This window comes from Polyodon spathula, chromosome 3 (assembly GCF_017654505.1).
Source record: "Polyodon spathula isolate WHYD16114869_AA chromosome 3, ASM1765450v1, whole genome shotgun sequence".
Classification (NCBI taxonomy): domain Eukaryota; kingdom Metazoa; phylum Chordata; class Actinopteri; order Acipenseriformes; family Polyodontidae; genus Polyodon; species Polyodon spathula.
In genome coordinates this window covers 34,945,044-34,964,216 of record NC_054536.1, presented here as the reverse complement: position 1 = coordinate 34,964,216, position 19,173 = coordinate 34,945,044, and the positions used below count along the sequence as shown (strand labels likewise).

General features: G+C 36.7%; 1 protein-coding gene across 5 annotated transcripts in view; it reads left to right on the top strand.

Annotated features, from left to right (window-relative positions):
• ripor2 (RHO family interacting cell polarization regulator 2) overlaps positions 1–19,173 on the top strand; it is a 116,938-nt gene that overhangs the window by 80,243 nt on the left and 17,522 nt on the right. For 3 of the 5 annotated variants that reach the window (XM_041245134.1, XM_041245133.1, XM_041245136.1), the window contains exons 7-15: positions 2,671–2,820; positions 2,933–2,996; positions 4,441–4,484; positions 6,438–6,563; positions 8,526–8,674; positions 10,877–11,009; positions 15,081–15,743; positions 16,388–16,557; positions 18,794–18,956. In XM_041245134.1, coding sequence (XP_041101068.1) covers positions 2,671–2,820; positions 2,933–2,996; positions 4,441–4,484; positions 6,438–6,563; positions 8,526–8,674; positions 10,877–11,009; positions 15,081–15,743; positions 16,388–16,557; positions 18,794–18,956 — 1,662 coding nt within the window. Of the gene's footprint in view, positions 1–2,670; positions 2,821–2,932; positions 2,997–4,440; positions 4,485–6,437; positions 6,564–8,525; positions 8,675–10,876; positions 11,010–15,080; positions 15,744–16,387; positions 16,558–17,403; positions 17,469–18,793; positions 18,957–19,173 lie in introns of all 5 variants that reach the window. The other 2 variants (XM_041245137.1, XM_041245135.1) reach the window with 2 other exon arrangements.

Genomic DNA, 19,173 nt, shown 5'->3' with positions numbered 1-19,173 from the left:
TCTATTCTATAGATTGGTAAATCCATCATCTGCTGCACATTCTTATACTGAAACCTCTCCCACTAAGTGTGAAGAATTTAACTATTTTCAAAATATAATTATTACTATTAATATTTATTATTACCCATTCCTAACTTGCCATTCTTAACTAAGGTTATTGAAAAGGTAGTAGTCAAACAGCTCATCAGATTTCTGGATAGTAGCAATGTCCATGAAAAGTTTACTGGGTTTTCAATCCTCTCATAGTACTGAGACTGCCCTTGTCAGAGTGGGGAATGACTTACTGATGAGTGCAGACCCCTAACTCTATATCCATTTTGGTCCTTATAGACCTTAGTGCTGCATTAGATACTATGAACCATGCCATTTTAATTGATTGCTTAAAGCTGGTTGGCCTGACTGGAGCTGTTCTAAACTGAATTAAGTTGTATCTAACTAACAGACAGGACTTTGTTTCTTTAGGGGAATCTGTATCAGGATTATCTACTATTACTTGTGGGGTCCCCCAGGGCTCTATTCTTGGAACCATATTATTTTCTTTATATATGCTACCACTGGGTGAGATCATTCTTAAACTTAGTGTACATTTTCACTGTTATCCTGACGACACACAGTTTTATGTTTCTGTAAAACCTTGCGACACAACTGCTATTTCAGCCTTACTACTGGTTGTCTGTTACTTCGTTGCAATTGAACTCTGAGTTAGTTGTTGCTGAGAACCTAAAGCTTACACATTCTTTAAAAATTGAATTGGGCAACCTGACCACTCATATAAAATCTGATGGGAGAAATGTGGGGGTTATATTTCATTCTGATTTGAGTTTTGAGGCTCATATTCGAAAAATTGCAAAATGTGTTCAAATTAGATATTTTCTGTTTTGGTCTGATGCTGAGACGGTAATTCCTGCTTTTGTTTTGTCTAGACTTGACTATTACAAGGCTTTATTTGCTGGGCTATTAGGTCATGCCTTATCACATTTGCAGCATGTTCAGAATGCAACAGCTAAGGTTTACACAAGAACAAAGAAATTGGCTTATATAACTCCTCTCTTGGCCTCACCGCACTGGCTTCCATTGCATTTTAGAATTGATTTTAAAATCTTACTATTGACATATAAAGCATTAAATGGCTTGGCACCAGATTAATTTAGAGAGATTTAGTCCCCTTATAAACCTCTGCGCACTTTAAGGTCGATGAACACTGTTCTGTAGACATGAGGAACAAATGTATACTGTTTATTGCAATAATAATAATAATAATAGAAATGAAAATGGTGATGATGGTGATAATTATAGTAGTCTTTGAAGAGAATAATAAAAAACAAGGGGGATCAGACGTGTATTGTTGTTATTTTAAATACATACCAGGTACTGCTTTTAAAATAAGAACAAGGAGTTGTTATTTGGCAGTGTTCAATAGCTGACAGTAAACCTAAACTTGAGTTAATAATTGTTTGATATTAGAATTTTTGAACAGGCAGACAAGGGAGAGAGAAATCAGCATAACAAAGGCATTTTGGATGCAACACGAATGGTATAAGTCAATTACAGCAGCTAAGCCCTGCATGATCGTGTGGTAGAAATGGGATTGTTTTTCATTATCATTTGCATTGCAAAGACACAAAATAATAACCTGATTATCAAAACTGAAAAAGTTTTTATGAAGCGTAGTTTATTTGATCTTAAAACAATCTTGACTGATATTCTACTAATCTTCTATCTTTGAAGAGAAGGGGAGTGTGGGGCAAATATATTGATTAACGAATCCATAGTTTGTGCAACAAATCCACAGAAAACTTTTGCTTCGTCAACAAAACTAAGAGATTTCAGTTTCAGAATTTCATATTGTTAAAGAAACATAACATTAATATGATGTAAAAATAAGTTTTCATAATTACAAATTCACTTTCACATAAACACCCCCCTTCTATTTTTAACATGTCTTCTGGACAGGACTAGGAACAACAGAAATGTCATCATCGCTTAGAAAATCTCTATCAATTACACAGACGTTAGCTGTAAACTCATCTTTTACATTTCATGTGTTTAACCACTGTTCAAACAAGTTGATAGCCCATTTACATTTTGCCCAAGTGCTTCTCGAAAAACTGATTACTGGAGTTTTAGGGACAGCAAAATGATTAATAATTTACTCTCCGTTCCTGGTTCACATTTCTTTGTTTTTTGCACTTTTATTTTTCTAACTTTCAAGTTCTACATCTAGTCCTTGCCACTACCTTCACTTTCAGCAGATATTTTTGTCTGAGTAAGCGGGATTTCAGAATCAAACTCCAAGGAACTCATTCCTGCAATATGTGAGACAAGCATTTTAACTGTTTGAACTAAACATAACAAAAACCAAATCCAATCAACAAATTAACAATCAATTGAATCTCCTTATGGAACAGGTATCAAATAGGAAGAAATGTTTTAAGTGCCATAAACAACTCAAAGTGTTGAATCAGTGTTTATCCCTTACAGAAAAACTGGACCATTTGGATTCAGTTGTAAATATCCTTCTTGTTAATTTCCATAGTAAAGAAGCATGATTGCATTTTTATATCAATTTGGCTAAAATGGTCATTTGTTTTTTGTTAGCAGATGATCTCCAGCTGAACATCTGAGGTCTTCATATACAAACTGTTCATCCTTGAGTCTTATTTTTTACAGGTGGATGAGCTGTATGAGGCTTTCTGTATCCAGAGACGATTGCGAGATGGTGCCTGCAAGATGAAACAAGCCTTTGCCATGTCTCCCTCCACAAAGGCTGCCCGAGAGAGCTTAGTGGAGATAAACCGACGCTACAAAGAGTACAGCGAGGTACCAGCTTTTATGATCAACATTCCCCCTCAGTATTGCTTTTTAGTGCTCATGACAGGTGAAATATACATATATATATATATATTTATTTTTTTTTTTATTTTTTTAATAGAATATGTGCACCTTTGAAGGAGAGCTGGAAAATCTTTTGGGGGAGTTCCACATTAAAATGAAAGGTAAGGTGCCTAAGAAGGTTGCTTTGGGTTTAGCTCTATACTATGGGCATCACTTATGGAAGGTTTTTGATATCACAGTGGTCACGGGTAAGTCATGGACAATATTGTGCACAATAAATTATCGCTCACAATACATGTAGTGTGCATGCTATGTTATATAAATTATCCAAATAGTGTGCACGTAAGTTAATGTGTTCATGCTGACTGACCTGCTTACTTACATACAGTGCAAAATAAAAACAATTCAAAATATCAGAGTTTATTTTTCTGCATGAGCTGTGGCAAATTAAAGCTAGGAATATTTGTTTATTTAAGCGTGACAACATTTCATATTGTCTAAATGGTAACATTAATAATTGCTAATATAGGAATATTTACTATTGCTAGGCATCTCCTTAAGAAAATGTATCTCATTCAATGGCCCTTCCTCGACAACAATTTTTTCCCACGTTTGACCATATAATTCCTTCAGTTGTCTGTTTTTTATACAGGATTTTTATACACTGTCCTGGTCACAAAAGCAAAGTTTGTGGGGAATAATAGCCATTTTCTATACTTTTGAGGCATAAGCAATTAGGAAATAACACTTACTACCCAGGAACAAAAATTGTGTTACATAGTGTAATATGGCAAGAGTCTCTATATTTCATAACAACTAAATATTTTGGGCTCCTGCCCTGTTTGGATTTCTTCTTCTTTTCCACTCTTGATATCTATGGTAGATGTAATTGCCACAAGATAGCAACCCATTAACTAGGGTTTTTAACCACATAGGTCCTGCCTCTGAAAGCTCCACAAATTAGCACACAAACTGCCTCTGCCCACTCCTTGCAGATAAACAACTGTGACAGGGTAGCATCACAGCCTGGAGGTTATCGGCAGGGAGAGAGACTCATAGACACCGAAAGCTGCAGTGAAGCGTTAATGCACACGTTTATTACAATCAAACACAGAAACAAACACTAACAAAACACATTACCAAAATAAAATGGCACAAGGGCCAAAATAAAAGATCTACACAAAACACTCAGGTAAACGTAAACAAACATGGGACAGCACAGATCACAGATCACAGATCTCTACCTCTAACACCACCTTTCTAACTAACACCCATGATCACCCTATTTATACACCTTTGGCTGGAGCCTTGATTAATCATTTAATCACTTATCCAATTCACGGCTCCAGCCACATTCCCACTTGTTCTGACAGGGAGAAATGTAACCCCGCCCCTGCCGCCTCAGTATTCCCCATATCAACAGATACACACGTGTACTGGCAGGGCTTTCACACTGCCACACTGCCACCCTGCCACAACAACTACTGGTAAATACAGTAGATATCATATTAAATGTTGACTATCCTGCTGCAGTGGCTTCTAAGGATAATGTTACTGAAAATTAGAGACACATCCTTTCTCTCTCTTTTACCTCTTGCTGTGCAGGTCTTGCTGGCTTTGCGCGCCTCTGCCCAGGGGATCAGTATGAAGTAAGTGGAATTCATTTCTCATTACTCTGAAAAGTATTGATTTTAACCACCTTAACTGAAGCTGAAGAACAAAAACAGCAATGCTCTCCGAAATCTGAGGACAGATAATCCTGTTTGTCAGGCAGCACAGTGACTCAGCACCTTCACAACTGACGCTAGAGCCAGGTGATAATGAACTCTTATACACAACAGACAAATAAGATCTGTGCAAGATGAAAGAAAAACTAAAAACACATTGAAAATATCTTGACACACAAAGAAAATATTGGTTCATTTTAGCAGCAATACCTGCTAAATAATTGAGCAGCTTTGATTAATTAAAATAATATGTGTTGGTTCTGACTTTTAAGCATTATTCTTGGGCACTTGTCAAACTGTGCAGCCTACTGGTAGAGGTGGGGCTCCAGCTAGTTCCTTCAACACCACTGCTATATATACCGTCTCCTAGGTAAACCCGGTGCACTTTCCTGTCTGGTACAGGATATCACAGATTCTTTCTCCTTAGTGTAGGACCACCCTCTCTGTTATATATTAAACCAGCCCTCTGCCCAACATGAATTAAGATCTGGAAATAGTTTTGTCAGTCTCCTGCTGATACTAGTGTTACAGCAATTGGAATTGCAATGTGTATGTTGAGCTCACTAACTAGCATGACCTGATAATATAATCTGATTGGTTCACTGGAAGTGTGTGACAAAGTGCCCGCCCCTGTGTATATTGTCTGTTATATATTGCATGTGGTGTGTAAATGTTGGTGTATAGGCGTTGGTACACGGGATATAAACAGGTCTGTGTTTCACGTGTGTTTAGAAATGTATACTTGTATTTAGGCACGGGATTGTACATCACTTCACGTGCATTTAAAGTAGTTAATATGTGAGCACGAGGTTGCACATAATTAATTCACGTGCCGGGATTCAAGTGAATAATTAATTAGTAATTGAATCCCAGCACAACAGTATATACAGATGCACGTTTTACTCACTATGGGTTTGGGTGTTTGGTGAGTAGGGAACAGGAGAGAGAGGAGGCGAAACCAAAGAGTTTATATATATATATATATATATATATATATATATATATATATATATATATATATATATATATATATATATATATATATATAAATTGCTATTACGTGCTGGTGGGACCAGCACGATACTTGTTTATTTAAACTCGCCTTTAAGTGCTAGTCTGTTTTTGTTTGTCTTTTTTGTTTTGGCGTAAAGTGCCGTGTCCTGCCTTTTTGTCTGTTTAAACTGTTTATTTGCAATAAACTGGCGCAAGCAAGCGCCTCATCATTTCACATCATCTGTCCTGTCTTTGTGTTCATTCCTTTCCGTGTTCTGATGTCACCCACTCGGTCGTCTTTGTGACAAAGTGATAATAAATAGATCCATGAAATGCAGCCTCTCTGTTTCAGATCAGTCCTGTACTGTATACTCAAATTACCAATGTCCACATTAATAGGTGTGTATTAAAAACAACACTAGATAAATGATTTCTGTACATGCATACCAGTTTGAAATATAGGATGAAAACACACAGACATTCTCTCACAAACAAACAATGTAGCAGAGAACCCCACATCATGCAATGCAAAAATGCAAGATCTCAATTCTGTTGTACAGAAAAGGCAGTTTGAGTCTGTTTTCAGTGAAGCATAATAAATTTGTCTTGGATAAGCACCTGCCAAGCAAACACCTATTGTCAGCCTTCTAAATGTGTGTCAAGTCTACTGTGAAATGCATTGTGAGTAATTTTGTGTTACATGAAAAGGAATCTGGTTAAAAGTTCATAAAAGATGGAATAAGGGCAGCTCAAGTATGTGTTGCATATTGCAGGTGTTTGACTTTTTTTGTCCAAACCCATGTATGTTCATCAAACCCGCATGTAATTGGAATGCACAGCATGCCATCTTTACCCCTGGAGTCACAGTGAATCTTCTTTCAGATTTTCATCCGGTATGGACGTCAGCGATGGAAGTTAAAGGGCAAGATTGAAGTAAATGCAAGGCAGAGCTGGGATGGAGAAGAAATGATCTTTCTGCCATTGATCACTGATCTAATTTCCATCAAGGTAACCAGTGTAGAAATACATTTTGTTTGGTTGAATAAAAGCCTGCCTTTGTTTGTTTGTTTGTTTGTTTGTTTTCTAAATTACCCGTAAGTTTAAAACTAATAAAAACAAACAACTTTAGAATGTTAATGTGCCATGAAGTTATTTCTTGGTAGATTTTAAGCATTGCAAAAAAAGAGTAAAAGGTCAGGTTCCAAGGCTTTAAACAAGATATTCCTTTCTTTTAAAAAACACAAAACTCTCCAACACAAAAAACACACCCCAAACAGATCACGAACGAACGAACGAACGAACGAACGAACGAACGAACGAACGAACGAACGAACGAACGAACGAACGAACGAACGCACGCACGCACGCACGCACGCACTGCCAGCCAGGGCCTCTCCCCTGGCTTTTATCCCCTGTGGCTGGAGCCCAATTAATCAATAATTACCCAATTAGAGCTCCAGCCACATTCTCACATGTTTTTCTGGCAGGGAGAATTTTAACCCCCTCCCTGCCAGTTCCAAACATAGTCATATAGACGGGGAGTTCCCCGTCACAAGTAGAAACATGTTAAATCTGACCTTGAATATGTGGTAACAGGAATTTGTTCAATTTACAAGGCCATTTTGTCAGAGCTATTGTCAATACAAGCAGCATACATAAAATACATTTGGTTTATTTTTTAAATGACAAAAGCGGCAAAATAAATGATGAGGTATAGTTCCCTCAGTCGGTAGCATTACCCTTCATTTGTATTCTCTTGTAGCTTCGTAGTCAGGTTTCATTAGTACCTCTCAGTTGCTAATTTTAGTTCCTTTTGGGGGAAGCCCCAGCATTTTATAGCCTGGTGTGTGTCATTAAAACAGTGCAAAACACTTCCACTTTTGTGTTGAATTTGAAATCATATTACGAAGCGTAATTGTGAAAAAGTAAATATTTTCAATATGCAACATTATTAGAAGAAACTAGTTTGTAAAGTAATTTGTCATAATTTGTAGACATTTTTTCTAATTTCATATTTTGCCTACTAATTTCAAATTCTATAAAACAACAAGTGTCCAGGATAATTTTAACATATCCACATTTCCTAATATCAATATGAATTAGAGCATGTGGCATTGAACATTGAAAAATAGGAGTGTCAATACTGTAGCAAAGCAGTATATACATAAACAAATCTATTATAGACACACTTTATTAATATAGTCTAGACACAGATAGCAGCTTAATCCTGTTTGCAAGCTTCATTATACAATACAAGTGTAATACAGCACAGTGAAAGCATGGTAAAGCATAGGCAAACATTGCGACGCCCAGAAACATATATCAAAACATATTGAAAAACATGACAGCATGGTATGATAAAAGCATGGGAAAACTGCAAAAATTACAGTGCAAATTTACTGTGGTAAACTTTTATAGGGGAAATGTCATGTATTTCATACCTCTTAAGAAAATATGGCAAATCAAATGCATAATACAGTATCACCATGCGAAAAGCACAGTTAAACTAAAAACAACTGTGGAAATGCCAGGTGTTTGGTAAATTCTGTTTTAAACAGTTATAACTGCTGCCTTATACAAATAATGTATTATGGACAATAAAAAACAACTTTATATTATAAGTTGCTAGTGTGTAAAAGATATAATTTAACAAACTGAATTTAGCCTTGGCCTCTTCACCTTCACAAGTGGCATTGTGTTATTTTTTGCTGTGACGCACAGAGCAAATGGTATTTTTTGCTGAGCATGGTTCATCTGTGAAACTGCATTCAAGTTCACATGCCTTGTGTTTTTATATATATATATATATATATATATATATATATATATATATATATATATATATGTGTGTGTGTGTGTGTGTGTGTGTGTGTGTGTGTGTGTGTGTGTGTGTGTGTGTGTGTGTGTGTGTGTGTGTACATATATATAATGTATTATATGCTAAAATATTGACCCAGTGTTTCTCTTTAGGTGACTGAATTAAAAGGCCTGGCCACGCACATTTTGGTTGGAAGTGTTATCTGTGAAACCAAGGACTTGTTTACAGCAAGGCCTCAGGTGGTTGCTGTCGACATCAATGACCTTGGTACTATCAAACTGAATCTGGAGGTAACCTGGTAGTAAGTGTCAGATTATTATTATTTTAGCAGAAATAAGAAATGTAATTTATTTTCCATTTTAAAAAAAGAACTTGTTACTGCAATACTGTTATGTAACAATTTACAGTACCATATACAGTTCAGTGAAGGAAGTCAAACTTATCAGGAAACGAAAGGTAAACAACAATGCTTAAGTAGAAGTGATATCATTTGTAATGAAATGTTAATTATATTGTTTTTAAAATGAAGCAAGTCTTTGCTTTTTGTTTTCAGTATTGTAAAATAATAGTGCAGTGCCATCTGGTGGTAGGCTGTTCATGATGCAATGTACAGTATATCCAAGGCTTCTGTTTTTCGGCGTTTCTTCATTTCATTTTTTGGTGTTTATTTTTTACCTATTTGTGCGTTTTATGTAGATATCCCAAAATGTTTTTTTTTTTTTTTTTGAGGGGAGGGGGCTTTAGCTTTTTAGATACTATATATAATACTAGATATTATATAATTTCCAAAAACATTTTCTGTCACAAGATGTATAGTGACTTCACAGTACACTTGCACCTTCTTTCCTTTTCTGTCTTCCACAATGAAATCCTTATGGCCACAGTTTTTGTGTGTTTAGGCGTTTTTTGTTTTACATTTCGCTACAATTTGCAATTTTGTTTTAAATTCCACGTGTGTGTACTGTAAATCCTCCCTATCAAACTGTAATATAGCTAATCCTCCGTTTCTGCAGAGTCTCCAATAGAAATGTAGAATTTGCTACCACTCAGCGGTTAGGGTGGGTTTAAAGTATTCAGAATGAATGATATATATGATTTTTTTTTCCCACTGGGAAATGGGTGAATAACAGTGTGAGTACCCATTTCCAGTGTTTTTCCGGTGTTTATTGGATATACACCGATTTCTTTTTTTTCAGGGGTGTTTATTGATCTTTATCAGTAAAAACAGAAAATCAGAAGCCCTAAGTATAGACTACCAAGTATAATCAGCCATCACCTCTTACTTGCATTAAGTGTTATCTACAGTACTTAAAATAAAAACGTGTCTGTGTTTATAAGCATTTGTTTAGGGTGCATTTTAAGTTCTAGATATTATAAACAACTGGCATTATAGTTTGTACTTGAGAAGCCATTTCAATAATTACTTGATAACGTACATTATATACAGAGGTTACATTAACAGAAATGTCTTTTTTAATTAAATCAATCAGAGCTGCCCTACCTATTTGGCTACAAAAATCACAAAAATGACCAAGGAGTTTTTAAAATAAATAAATAAATAAAAAAAAACTGAACACTACACACAACTTCAATATATGTGCTCAATAAGCATGTTATCTGTTAAAACACTAACCTATTTTGGCATTCTACCAATAATAAGAGATGTCCAGGGTTCACATTCTGATTAAAATGAGCTATTGTGAAGCCCTTATTGTCTACAGTCCAAGAGTTGGTTTTGCCAAATTAAAATTTGCTCAAGGATTCATGTCAAAGTTATACTTTAAATAATTAGATTTACATTTCAACTGAAAGCTACATCCTTGTACTGTAATACACTGGGTAACATTTTATTCCCGAGGTTAGTTAAAGGGTTCCCATCAGTATATGCTTTATATCATAATATATATATATATATATATATATATATATATATATATATATATATATATAATTATAATTATAATATATATATTGTACATAAACACATAAACACACAACCAACCAAATGGTTGTAAGCTTGTTGATCATAGCAAATAAACCACAGAAAAAAACAAGAATTTTACAATTCTGTGCACTTTAAAATCTAAGACCCTCTGTGTCATTAGACATACCTGGTTTGTTTACCTTCCCTAAACTTTGCTTAAATTCCCCAAATGCTGTAGGAATACTTGCCAAGTAGGCATCCCCTGCTACTATTTGCAGTAGTGTGTTATAAATGGCATCTTCAAGCTATATCTCAGGAAGCAAAATAGAAATTAAAAACATCATGTATGCTGCTTTTGTAACAGGGGACACCTAAAGCTTATGACACTAGTGACTGGTATTTCAAGATGCCTCATTCACTTTAAAAAGGTTTACTATTTGGTTATAGCATTTAGCTCAGAGGTTGCCTTTAAACACATATAGGTTTTAATGTGTATTTTAAACAAATATGATTCTATACAGTTTTCTCCATTACAGAATAAATGTAATTGTGTCATAATAAAACTTCTCTCCCCGGCAGTCCGTTTGACGTTGAGGATTTGACGCTGTCCAGCACTGGCAATGCGAATAAAGCTGCAGCTTTGCAGAGGAGAGTCTCGGTGTACAGCCAGGGCACTCCAGAAACTCCCACCTTTGAGGAAACTTCGTTTTTTGTAAGTTATAGTTTATGTAGCCTTTTTACCAAACAAGCAAAGCAATAACCTTTCAACATTTTCTTTTACTGTACAGCTTGCTTGAGCTTTACAATATATAAACAACATATTGGGGTTAACTGCTTTGACGCTTTGCTTTCATTTCAATTGCATGACACATGCATTTCTATGTCTTAATTATAATTTACAATTGTCGGGCAATTTTTTGTTTTGTTTACAAAAAAAGGTATCTATTTTAATTAGTGTATAGGTTACCACTGACAAAGAGCCCTAGTGCTGATAGCTAATTATTAATTAAATGTTTTAACATTTATTACACACTGTAATTAAATAAATAAACAATACACATACTTTTGTTATTTTATCATTTTCCATTTTCCCGCTGTCCCATATTGGTTAAATTGGGTAGGAATACTGCTGGAGGCTTTAGATGGACAAAAAAATGCAAATATATGCATCCCGGTATGATCACTGTGCTTAACTGTCCCAAGTGAAGAAACAACAGCACATTTAAATCTTTACACCGGCAACTGGGGCTGGTTGTATAAAACACTAAGTTTAAGTATAACAGGAGAGTCCCCAAGGGGCTCGTTTGGTATTCGCTGACGATTCCAAAGGGAGCGTAGCATTGGCTCTGATGCTCCTGTGATTTAGGGAGACAAAACTGGCAGGGACTGTTTCTCCTCATCGTGTTATAGGCCAAACAACCAGTGATCTTAAATTGGACACCTGCGGGGCTGGCCTTTGCCCTCCAGAGGTTGGTAGCTCGCTTATATTCGCTCTAGAGTTTCTGGGATGGGAGGACGAAAAAAAGGCTGAAAACCGCATAACGTACGAAATTTGAACGGGCACGTCTATGCTTTCTAAGTAGATGTTGTTTAGAAGTTGTTTAGACGTGTGTAAGCAAGCGCAGTGTGCTGCATACTACTTTTTTTATCTGCATACCTGAAAATAACACACCGGTATTAACTGTTTCATTTCGTTTGAACAGGAATGGAACAAAATCTGGCTTGAATCCTAAGAAAATTCAAGAAAACATTAAATACAAGCATTTGGTGAACATTAGCCGCTTATTAATAGGACAAAGACAAAAATAAAATAAAAAATCGGGTACTTCGTAAACAAATGTATCGGCTTTAATTATCCCTTTTCTGTTTTTATTTTCATTTTAAGCCCAAAATTTTTCACTTATTTTATAGATTTTCAAAAAAATAAACATCTAATGTTTTTTTTTTTTTACATGTTTTCTTGATTAATCCTATCTGTAGGGTACCAATACCTTTGTATGCGACCTGTAAATATGTTAAGCTGCTTTCTGCAGCCCCCTTAAACTTAAGAAACTCTCAAGGGCAAAACTAAGGGGAAATTTAAGGTGCCATCCAAAACTATCGACATTTACTGAAAGGTGGTGTATGCTTTTTGATAAAATGCCTTCCTGCAAAATAACTGTAGCCACCAGAGATGTAATTATCATCACAGTTCATGATATTTTACTTTTAGTCGAAAAAAGGAACCTCTTAGTTACCACACGTTTCCTTTCCGGTGCACCAAAGAGTACAGAAGGCAATGGCGTGTCAGCAAGCGCCGGTTATTTTTCTCAGTGTGTATGTTTAAAACTTTTCTTACCAAGTTCCTTTCTGATGCAATGCTGTTGGCAATATCAGTGTCTGTCAATGGTGATCGTTTGAAAGACAAATGATACAGAGAGACAGCACCACACACAATGACATTAAAATACAGTTAATTGTTAAATGGGTGAGAAAATATGTTTTTATTTATAGCTGTATTCCCCCATACTTGCCAACATTTGGAAACTGTTAAGCAGGACGCCCTTGGGGGTGGGGGGGGGGGGGGGGGGGGGGGGTTATATGCGTCATACACATGGGGGGGGTCATACACAAAAAACACTCATTATCAATACTAGACGTATCCCCCCAAATCAACACGACACAATCATCATGAACGCAAAAATAGACACGAAGCATTCTTACCTTTGTATAACTTAGTAATCAGATATCGGGACTTTCTTCCTATGCATCAGGACATGGGACATTTGCTAGGAAATCAGGACTATCCCGGCCATATAGGGACTGTTGACATGTATGGTCCCCCAGTTTGCAAATACGTGCACAAATACAGTCTAAAATCGGTCTCTCGTGGAGTACACTGTACCATACAAAAAAGCTTCTTTTAAAGTCAAATACAGATGGATTGAAAAATCCTGCCTGTCACCCAATAACTGTGACTTATTTCTTGCATTGTATTTGTAGTTGCTGAAATGCAACCTATTGAACTAACTAGGCCCACAAGAATACAATCCCGTTTGACACGAATATGTGTTTTTCAATATAAATGGTAAACACACTTATGTATTGGGGGACTTGTAATAAAATATAATTTATTATAAATGACTTGAGCTGCCTCTCAGTAGACAGAATACATAAAATAAAAAAAACATGTAAAGCTAAAACATGCTTTCTGCACACGGACAGCGTCTAATATTGGAGGACGCTTGCTGTAATTTATGATCATTTTGGACAGCCCCTAACTTAAGATGTTTTATGCAGCTGACCAGTGGTTTCATACTACTTTATTCTTGTTAGACAGTAAATCACTGTACAAGTAGCTGAATCATAGAAAATAAATCCTTAATATTGTGTATTGTAAAGATCTTAACACTGCTGCACCTGATAACTAATGAACGTGATCAACGACTCTTTCCACAAGATTTTTTTTACTTTGGGGGGGGGTAATGTAGATTTAAAGGGTGGCAGTATTTACACCTGTTATCTAGCTTTTCAAAGTTTCCTTTTAGGCTACATCTTGTATTTTTAAAACAAGTATTTAGATCTGTCAATTGTAAGTCAATTAAATAAACATCTAAATACAACATTTTTTACGGTATGTATGTAGTTAGACTTAATAGCCACTCTATAAAAGACTGTATACAGCACAATAAAAAATGCCTGCCATAGGTCTAAATAATAGACCACTTCTGATTGTGCATAAAGCAACAACAAAAAATCTCTTTTGTATTAATAATAACATGCTCCTCGATATCAAACGGTCGCAGATTAGCTACTAACACATCACGTAGCAACAGTACCACTATTATGTTTATGATGTGTAAATGGCATTAACAACTCAAAACTGTTAAAAGCAGCAAATGTTACCAGAAATTTCACACATATATTAAACTTGATTTCCAGTACCCTTTCTTTTCATTTGTTTTGGCTTGTCATAATGAATGCTCAAATTCACTAACCACGCTTTTGCTTTCAATGTTTAAAGAAATGGCTGCACCCTCCCCAAGACAGACAGCGCTTGTCATTTATAGACGCCCTGCGGGACACGTTTTTTGAAAAGCTCAGACGGAGTCACTCATTTACTGACTTGCCGTCGCTCAGGTTAAGGCCTAGGTCAGGCCTGGAGCTTTATGTGAGTCCTGGCTGATGTGTTAACAGTGTGCTGTGCAATTGCTCAGAGAGACATGTGTACTTGCATGTCAGCCATGGTGCATGCTTTGCTAATTTATTGTTCATAAAATAGCGAACATATGAATTGATTAGACCAGTAAGTGGTCATTGTATACCCAACACTGAACAAAGATTTGAGTATTTGGAAATTATGAGACTTGGAAGCCATTTGAGGGAGATACAGTAAATGTTTAATATATACTTGCATAGTGTTAGTAGATAAAAGACAAGCAGATAGAAATAAAGAATATGGATTCATTTAAATGCTCCTCCACATAGATACTGCAAGATACTGCTTAACCCTGCAGTGTAAGAACATAAAAATACACGAGCGAGACAAGGCCTTTTGGCCCATCAAAGCAAAATATACTGGTATGTTTAAGAATACAGTATAAATACAGTATAAGCCACCAATAATTCTAACAAGGACATTGCTTTTAGATTTCTGTTGAGCATATTTTCCGCACATTGCTTTTTTGGTTTAGCGATGTTCTATTCTTGAAACAGTTTTTTGTTTTGCTTTTCCTTCAAATGAGCTTGTCTTCTGGCTTAAGCTTTAACTACATGTCACTAACCCCTGCGTGTCTTGTTGCAGTCTGCCTTGCCTGACGATGTCTTTGAAAATGGGATTTCAGCTGGCGAAAAGAAGTGCTTGTCTTTGAGCTTCAATGAGCTCCCCAACGGACACTGTACCCTCCCCCCTGCTCTCATGTCTTCAGTTCTCGGTCACTCTAATCCAGAGATCACAGTAACCCCACCAGAAAATGACTCTGAATCCCAGAACTCCTCTGAGAAAGATCCAAGTGGAAGTTTAACGAGCGAGAACATGACAGAAACAGAATCAGAACAGGCCGAGAGCCTCCAGAACAGGCCTGGCCCTTTGTGTTCAGAACACAGGCAGCAGCTGTCCAGCCTAGGACCTGAAGATGTGTTCTTAGACTCCAGTGTCTCTGATTCTCTCCTGCAGGACTCTGACGAGGCATCTGAGTTGAAGCCTGTAGAGCTTGACACGGATGACGGGAATCTCACCAAACAGCTGGTGAAAAGGTTGACCTCAGTGGAGACCCTGATGAACCCAGACAGGATGCCATCAGATGGCTCCCTAAGCTGGGAGTCCGACGGCAGCAGGTCCTTCCTGGATGGCAGTCTGGAGGATTCCCTTCAGGGGCTTCTCCTTAGCCTGGAGACCCACAAGGAGCGGTTCCGGGAGCTGCAGGACCTGGAACAGGAGGTGATGCGGCTGGAAGATCTGCTCAAGGTTAGTTTATCCGAAAACACACCATGATGCTTTTGCAGATTAGACTAGCCGGTGGAGCTATCTAAGCCAAGACATACGAATTTGCCTCAACACGTGCAGTATTAAGTTTCTGCATCTGCATTTTGTAGCAATATACCTTAGTACTATAGAATTTAGTTAACAAATTCATCTTGTGACTATGAAATATCTTTTGTAATATAGGAAAGCGGTAGACATCTGTACATAGTGGCACAAAACTGTATTTACAGTTTTTATATTAACTTTCAATATCTGTAGTTCTGTATATCACAGGTTTAATTGTGTAAAATAACAGTTCCCAGTAAAGCTAAGCTAGTCAATACGATGGTAATAGGAGTCCATAAGACAGGGTTTCTCAGCAATTCCATCATCTCAAAGGTTAACAAGTAGGCCTAATTGAATTTAATTGAACAATTTGTATATTAAAATGTATTATCACTGTTTCTTCCATAGGACTGTAATTATAGCCCCTGCTGGTTCCAACCCGGCAACACCCCCCAACACACACACACACACACACCTACACCCCCACATACACTGAAAAGAAAGCAGACTCATGTGTATGACATCCTAACTGTGCCAATTCTAGAGTTTTAGTGTCCTCACTCATTTGTTCTGCTTTGTAGTGCAAGCCAGCTATACACAGAAGCAGGTCTTCGAGTTTAAGTCTGACTGTTGAGACTGCTTTAGAAAGCTTTGATTTCCTCAACACCTCAGACTTTGACGACGATGACAATGGTGATGATGGGGAAGTTCCTCACTCTGTGTACTTTGACATGGAGACAGAGAAGAACGGGTGAGTCGGAGGGAGCCTGCTGTCAAAACGTCATCCCCCCCACCACCACCTCTCCTTCCTTTTCCCTCTTGCTGATGTTTCAGAGAAGGCTGGGATACACCACTAAAACGGGGTTCATCCATACACAATCAGTCAAGGGACAGGACTGGCTTGAAATGCTCTTTTCTCAGTGTTACTTATGAACCAGAAGCATGATAACATAGTATAAGTTTTAGTTTTAGTGCTGGACAATCTGGTAACTTGACACCTACAATGTGATAATATAATACATTAAATCAGTAGGCCACTTAAGTTGTGGAGAAATCATTTAACAGAGCATGGAAATTTGGTACATGGAATGGGTAAGACAAGGCCCTATAAATGCCACCTACAGTACTCATGGCATTGCATTAACTGCTAAATGTGGATAACATTGCACAAAGACTATTACCAGATTGCTGCAAAAGCTGTATTTTCACAAAGGCATACCACATCTCCTGATGCTTTCTTCAAATAGTGTTCACAGCAGCATCACAAAGTGGCAAACTGACTTAATAATAAACAAGCTCTGTATAATAATGTTACCATTTTGTGTACCAGCAGTTTAACTACAATTCTGCTTTCTGCTTCCAAAAAGTCCAAGTGGAATTGAGTTTAGGCAAATATAAGATTTGGACAATAATGTCATATTAAAATTTGGACAAGAAAAGAGCAAAACAAATATTTTCTTGCTGTCAGAACACATTTGCATGTTCTGTTCTGAAGGCATGTCTTGACTGATGTGTGTGTGTGTGTGTGTGACACACAATGTTCCTCTTACACCTGGTGACTAATGCCTCTTGTTTCTTTACTCTGTCTTTTCTCTAGCCCTGTGACTCATTGCAGTGGATTGTCAGTCACAATAACACAGTAGCAGAGTTAACAAGCATGATGTAGGTGTCCTTTGGAATGTAAGAGTGATGAATGTTGAGCAGTGCATCCACCCTTGTGACTGTCTTCCTTTTACTGTCTCCAGCTTTGCTGTCATTGCATTTCATTCGACAGAAGACAATTGCGAGCATATTCTCGATTTTTCGCACACCATGCTAGTAATAACTACATTTGTGTCAAACATCCTTTTTCTTTTCTTTAAGAAGATGTACTTGTTCATTTTTTGTACAAAATATGTGTACTTTATTTTATGCTCTTGGTACATTTTTTATCACCAGTGATCAAGATTGGCTGTGTGATTTATTGTATTGTATCTTCATGAAAGCTTATTTTTGTCCTTACCTGAGCATATAGTTCCTGCACTCTTGAAACAGAGTAACAGGACTCTGCCGTCAATGCCCAGACTGTTTTAATATTACCCCCTGCATGTTCGGTTTCTAAAAGATTTATACTTTGTCTTCAGCAATTTTCTACGCCCTCACATTCTTTTTTGTAATAAAATACAGTATACATCTGTATGTTACAATGAAAGTCAGAGTCTGGTCAAGCTTAAGTTTTACCGGTAAATGTCAAAATTTACCAAATAAGTTGGTAAATGTCCAAAATGATGAAGAAATAAATATATTTTCGGACATTTACAGATTAATCTTATGATTTACCTAATCTTATTGGTAAATGCAGGTATATCATCCAAGAATTTATTTATTCCTGCATGAAATTGTCAATTAACAAAATAATCATTAATGAGCTTACAGTAATGCACAATTGAGCAATTTAAACTAGTTCAACATGGTACTGAACAATATTGTGATCCACTTATGTAGAACAAACAACATTTTGGTAAATTTGTGCATAAAACAATTGCTGAAGGATATTGTACTCCAAATGCATATTAGTTTGATTAAAAATAACATTCTGTTAAATGCTAATAATATCATTTAGGACCTTTGTTTTTTCAACAGAAATCACATTGATTAGGACACAAAACACAACAAAAGACACTGAAAAGATATATTTCCTTACATATTACAGCATGGTAGACTCTTGTTGCACTTGGAGCTACACAGGACTCCTGAAGCCTTACAATGTGCGAAAGCGAGACATTCTATCATTAGCCAAAGCCATGTGGTTATTCTTGAGATTTACCAGTAAATGTCCAAAGTAAAGCATTATATTTATTTCTGACATTTGCTTAAAGCATAAGGTTTGACAATATTCAGACTTTTACTGTAACATATATACTGCATGCAATGTAGGCACTTATTCACATGTCTTTGGTGTGAAAAAGTCCCTAGTGACATGATTTTTTGTTTCCATGGTTACTCAGTTCAGGGCACCCACAAGCCAGAGGTCACCTGAGTGAAGCTCTTACTGAAGACACAGGAGTCGGCAACAGCGTAGCAGGAAGTCCTCTACCACTCACCACAGGGAATGAGAGCCTGGATATAACAGTTGTTAAACACTTACAGTATTGCAGCCAGGTCCTACAGGTAATTTAAGTTATTTTAAGCACCCTACCTGGTGTACATGCACCTTGATAACAGCACACTTTGAGATATAGGCTCCATATTTGGTACACATCTTTGTTCTATTATTCATTCAGTTCCATTAAACCTGTTGCCATATTAATGATACAGACCACATACCTTTTCAAGAACCCATTTTGCTTCATATTTACAAACAATTGCATTATGCCAAAGTTATGCT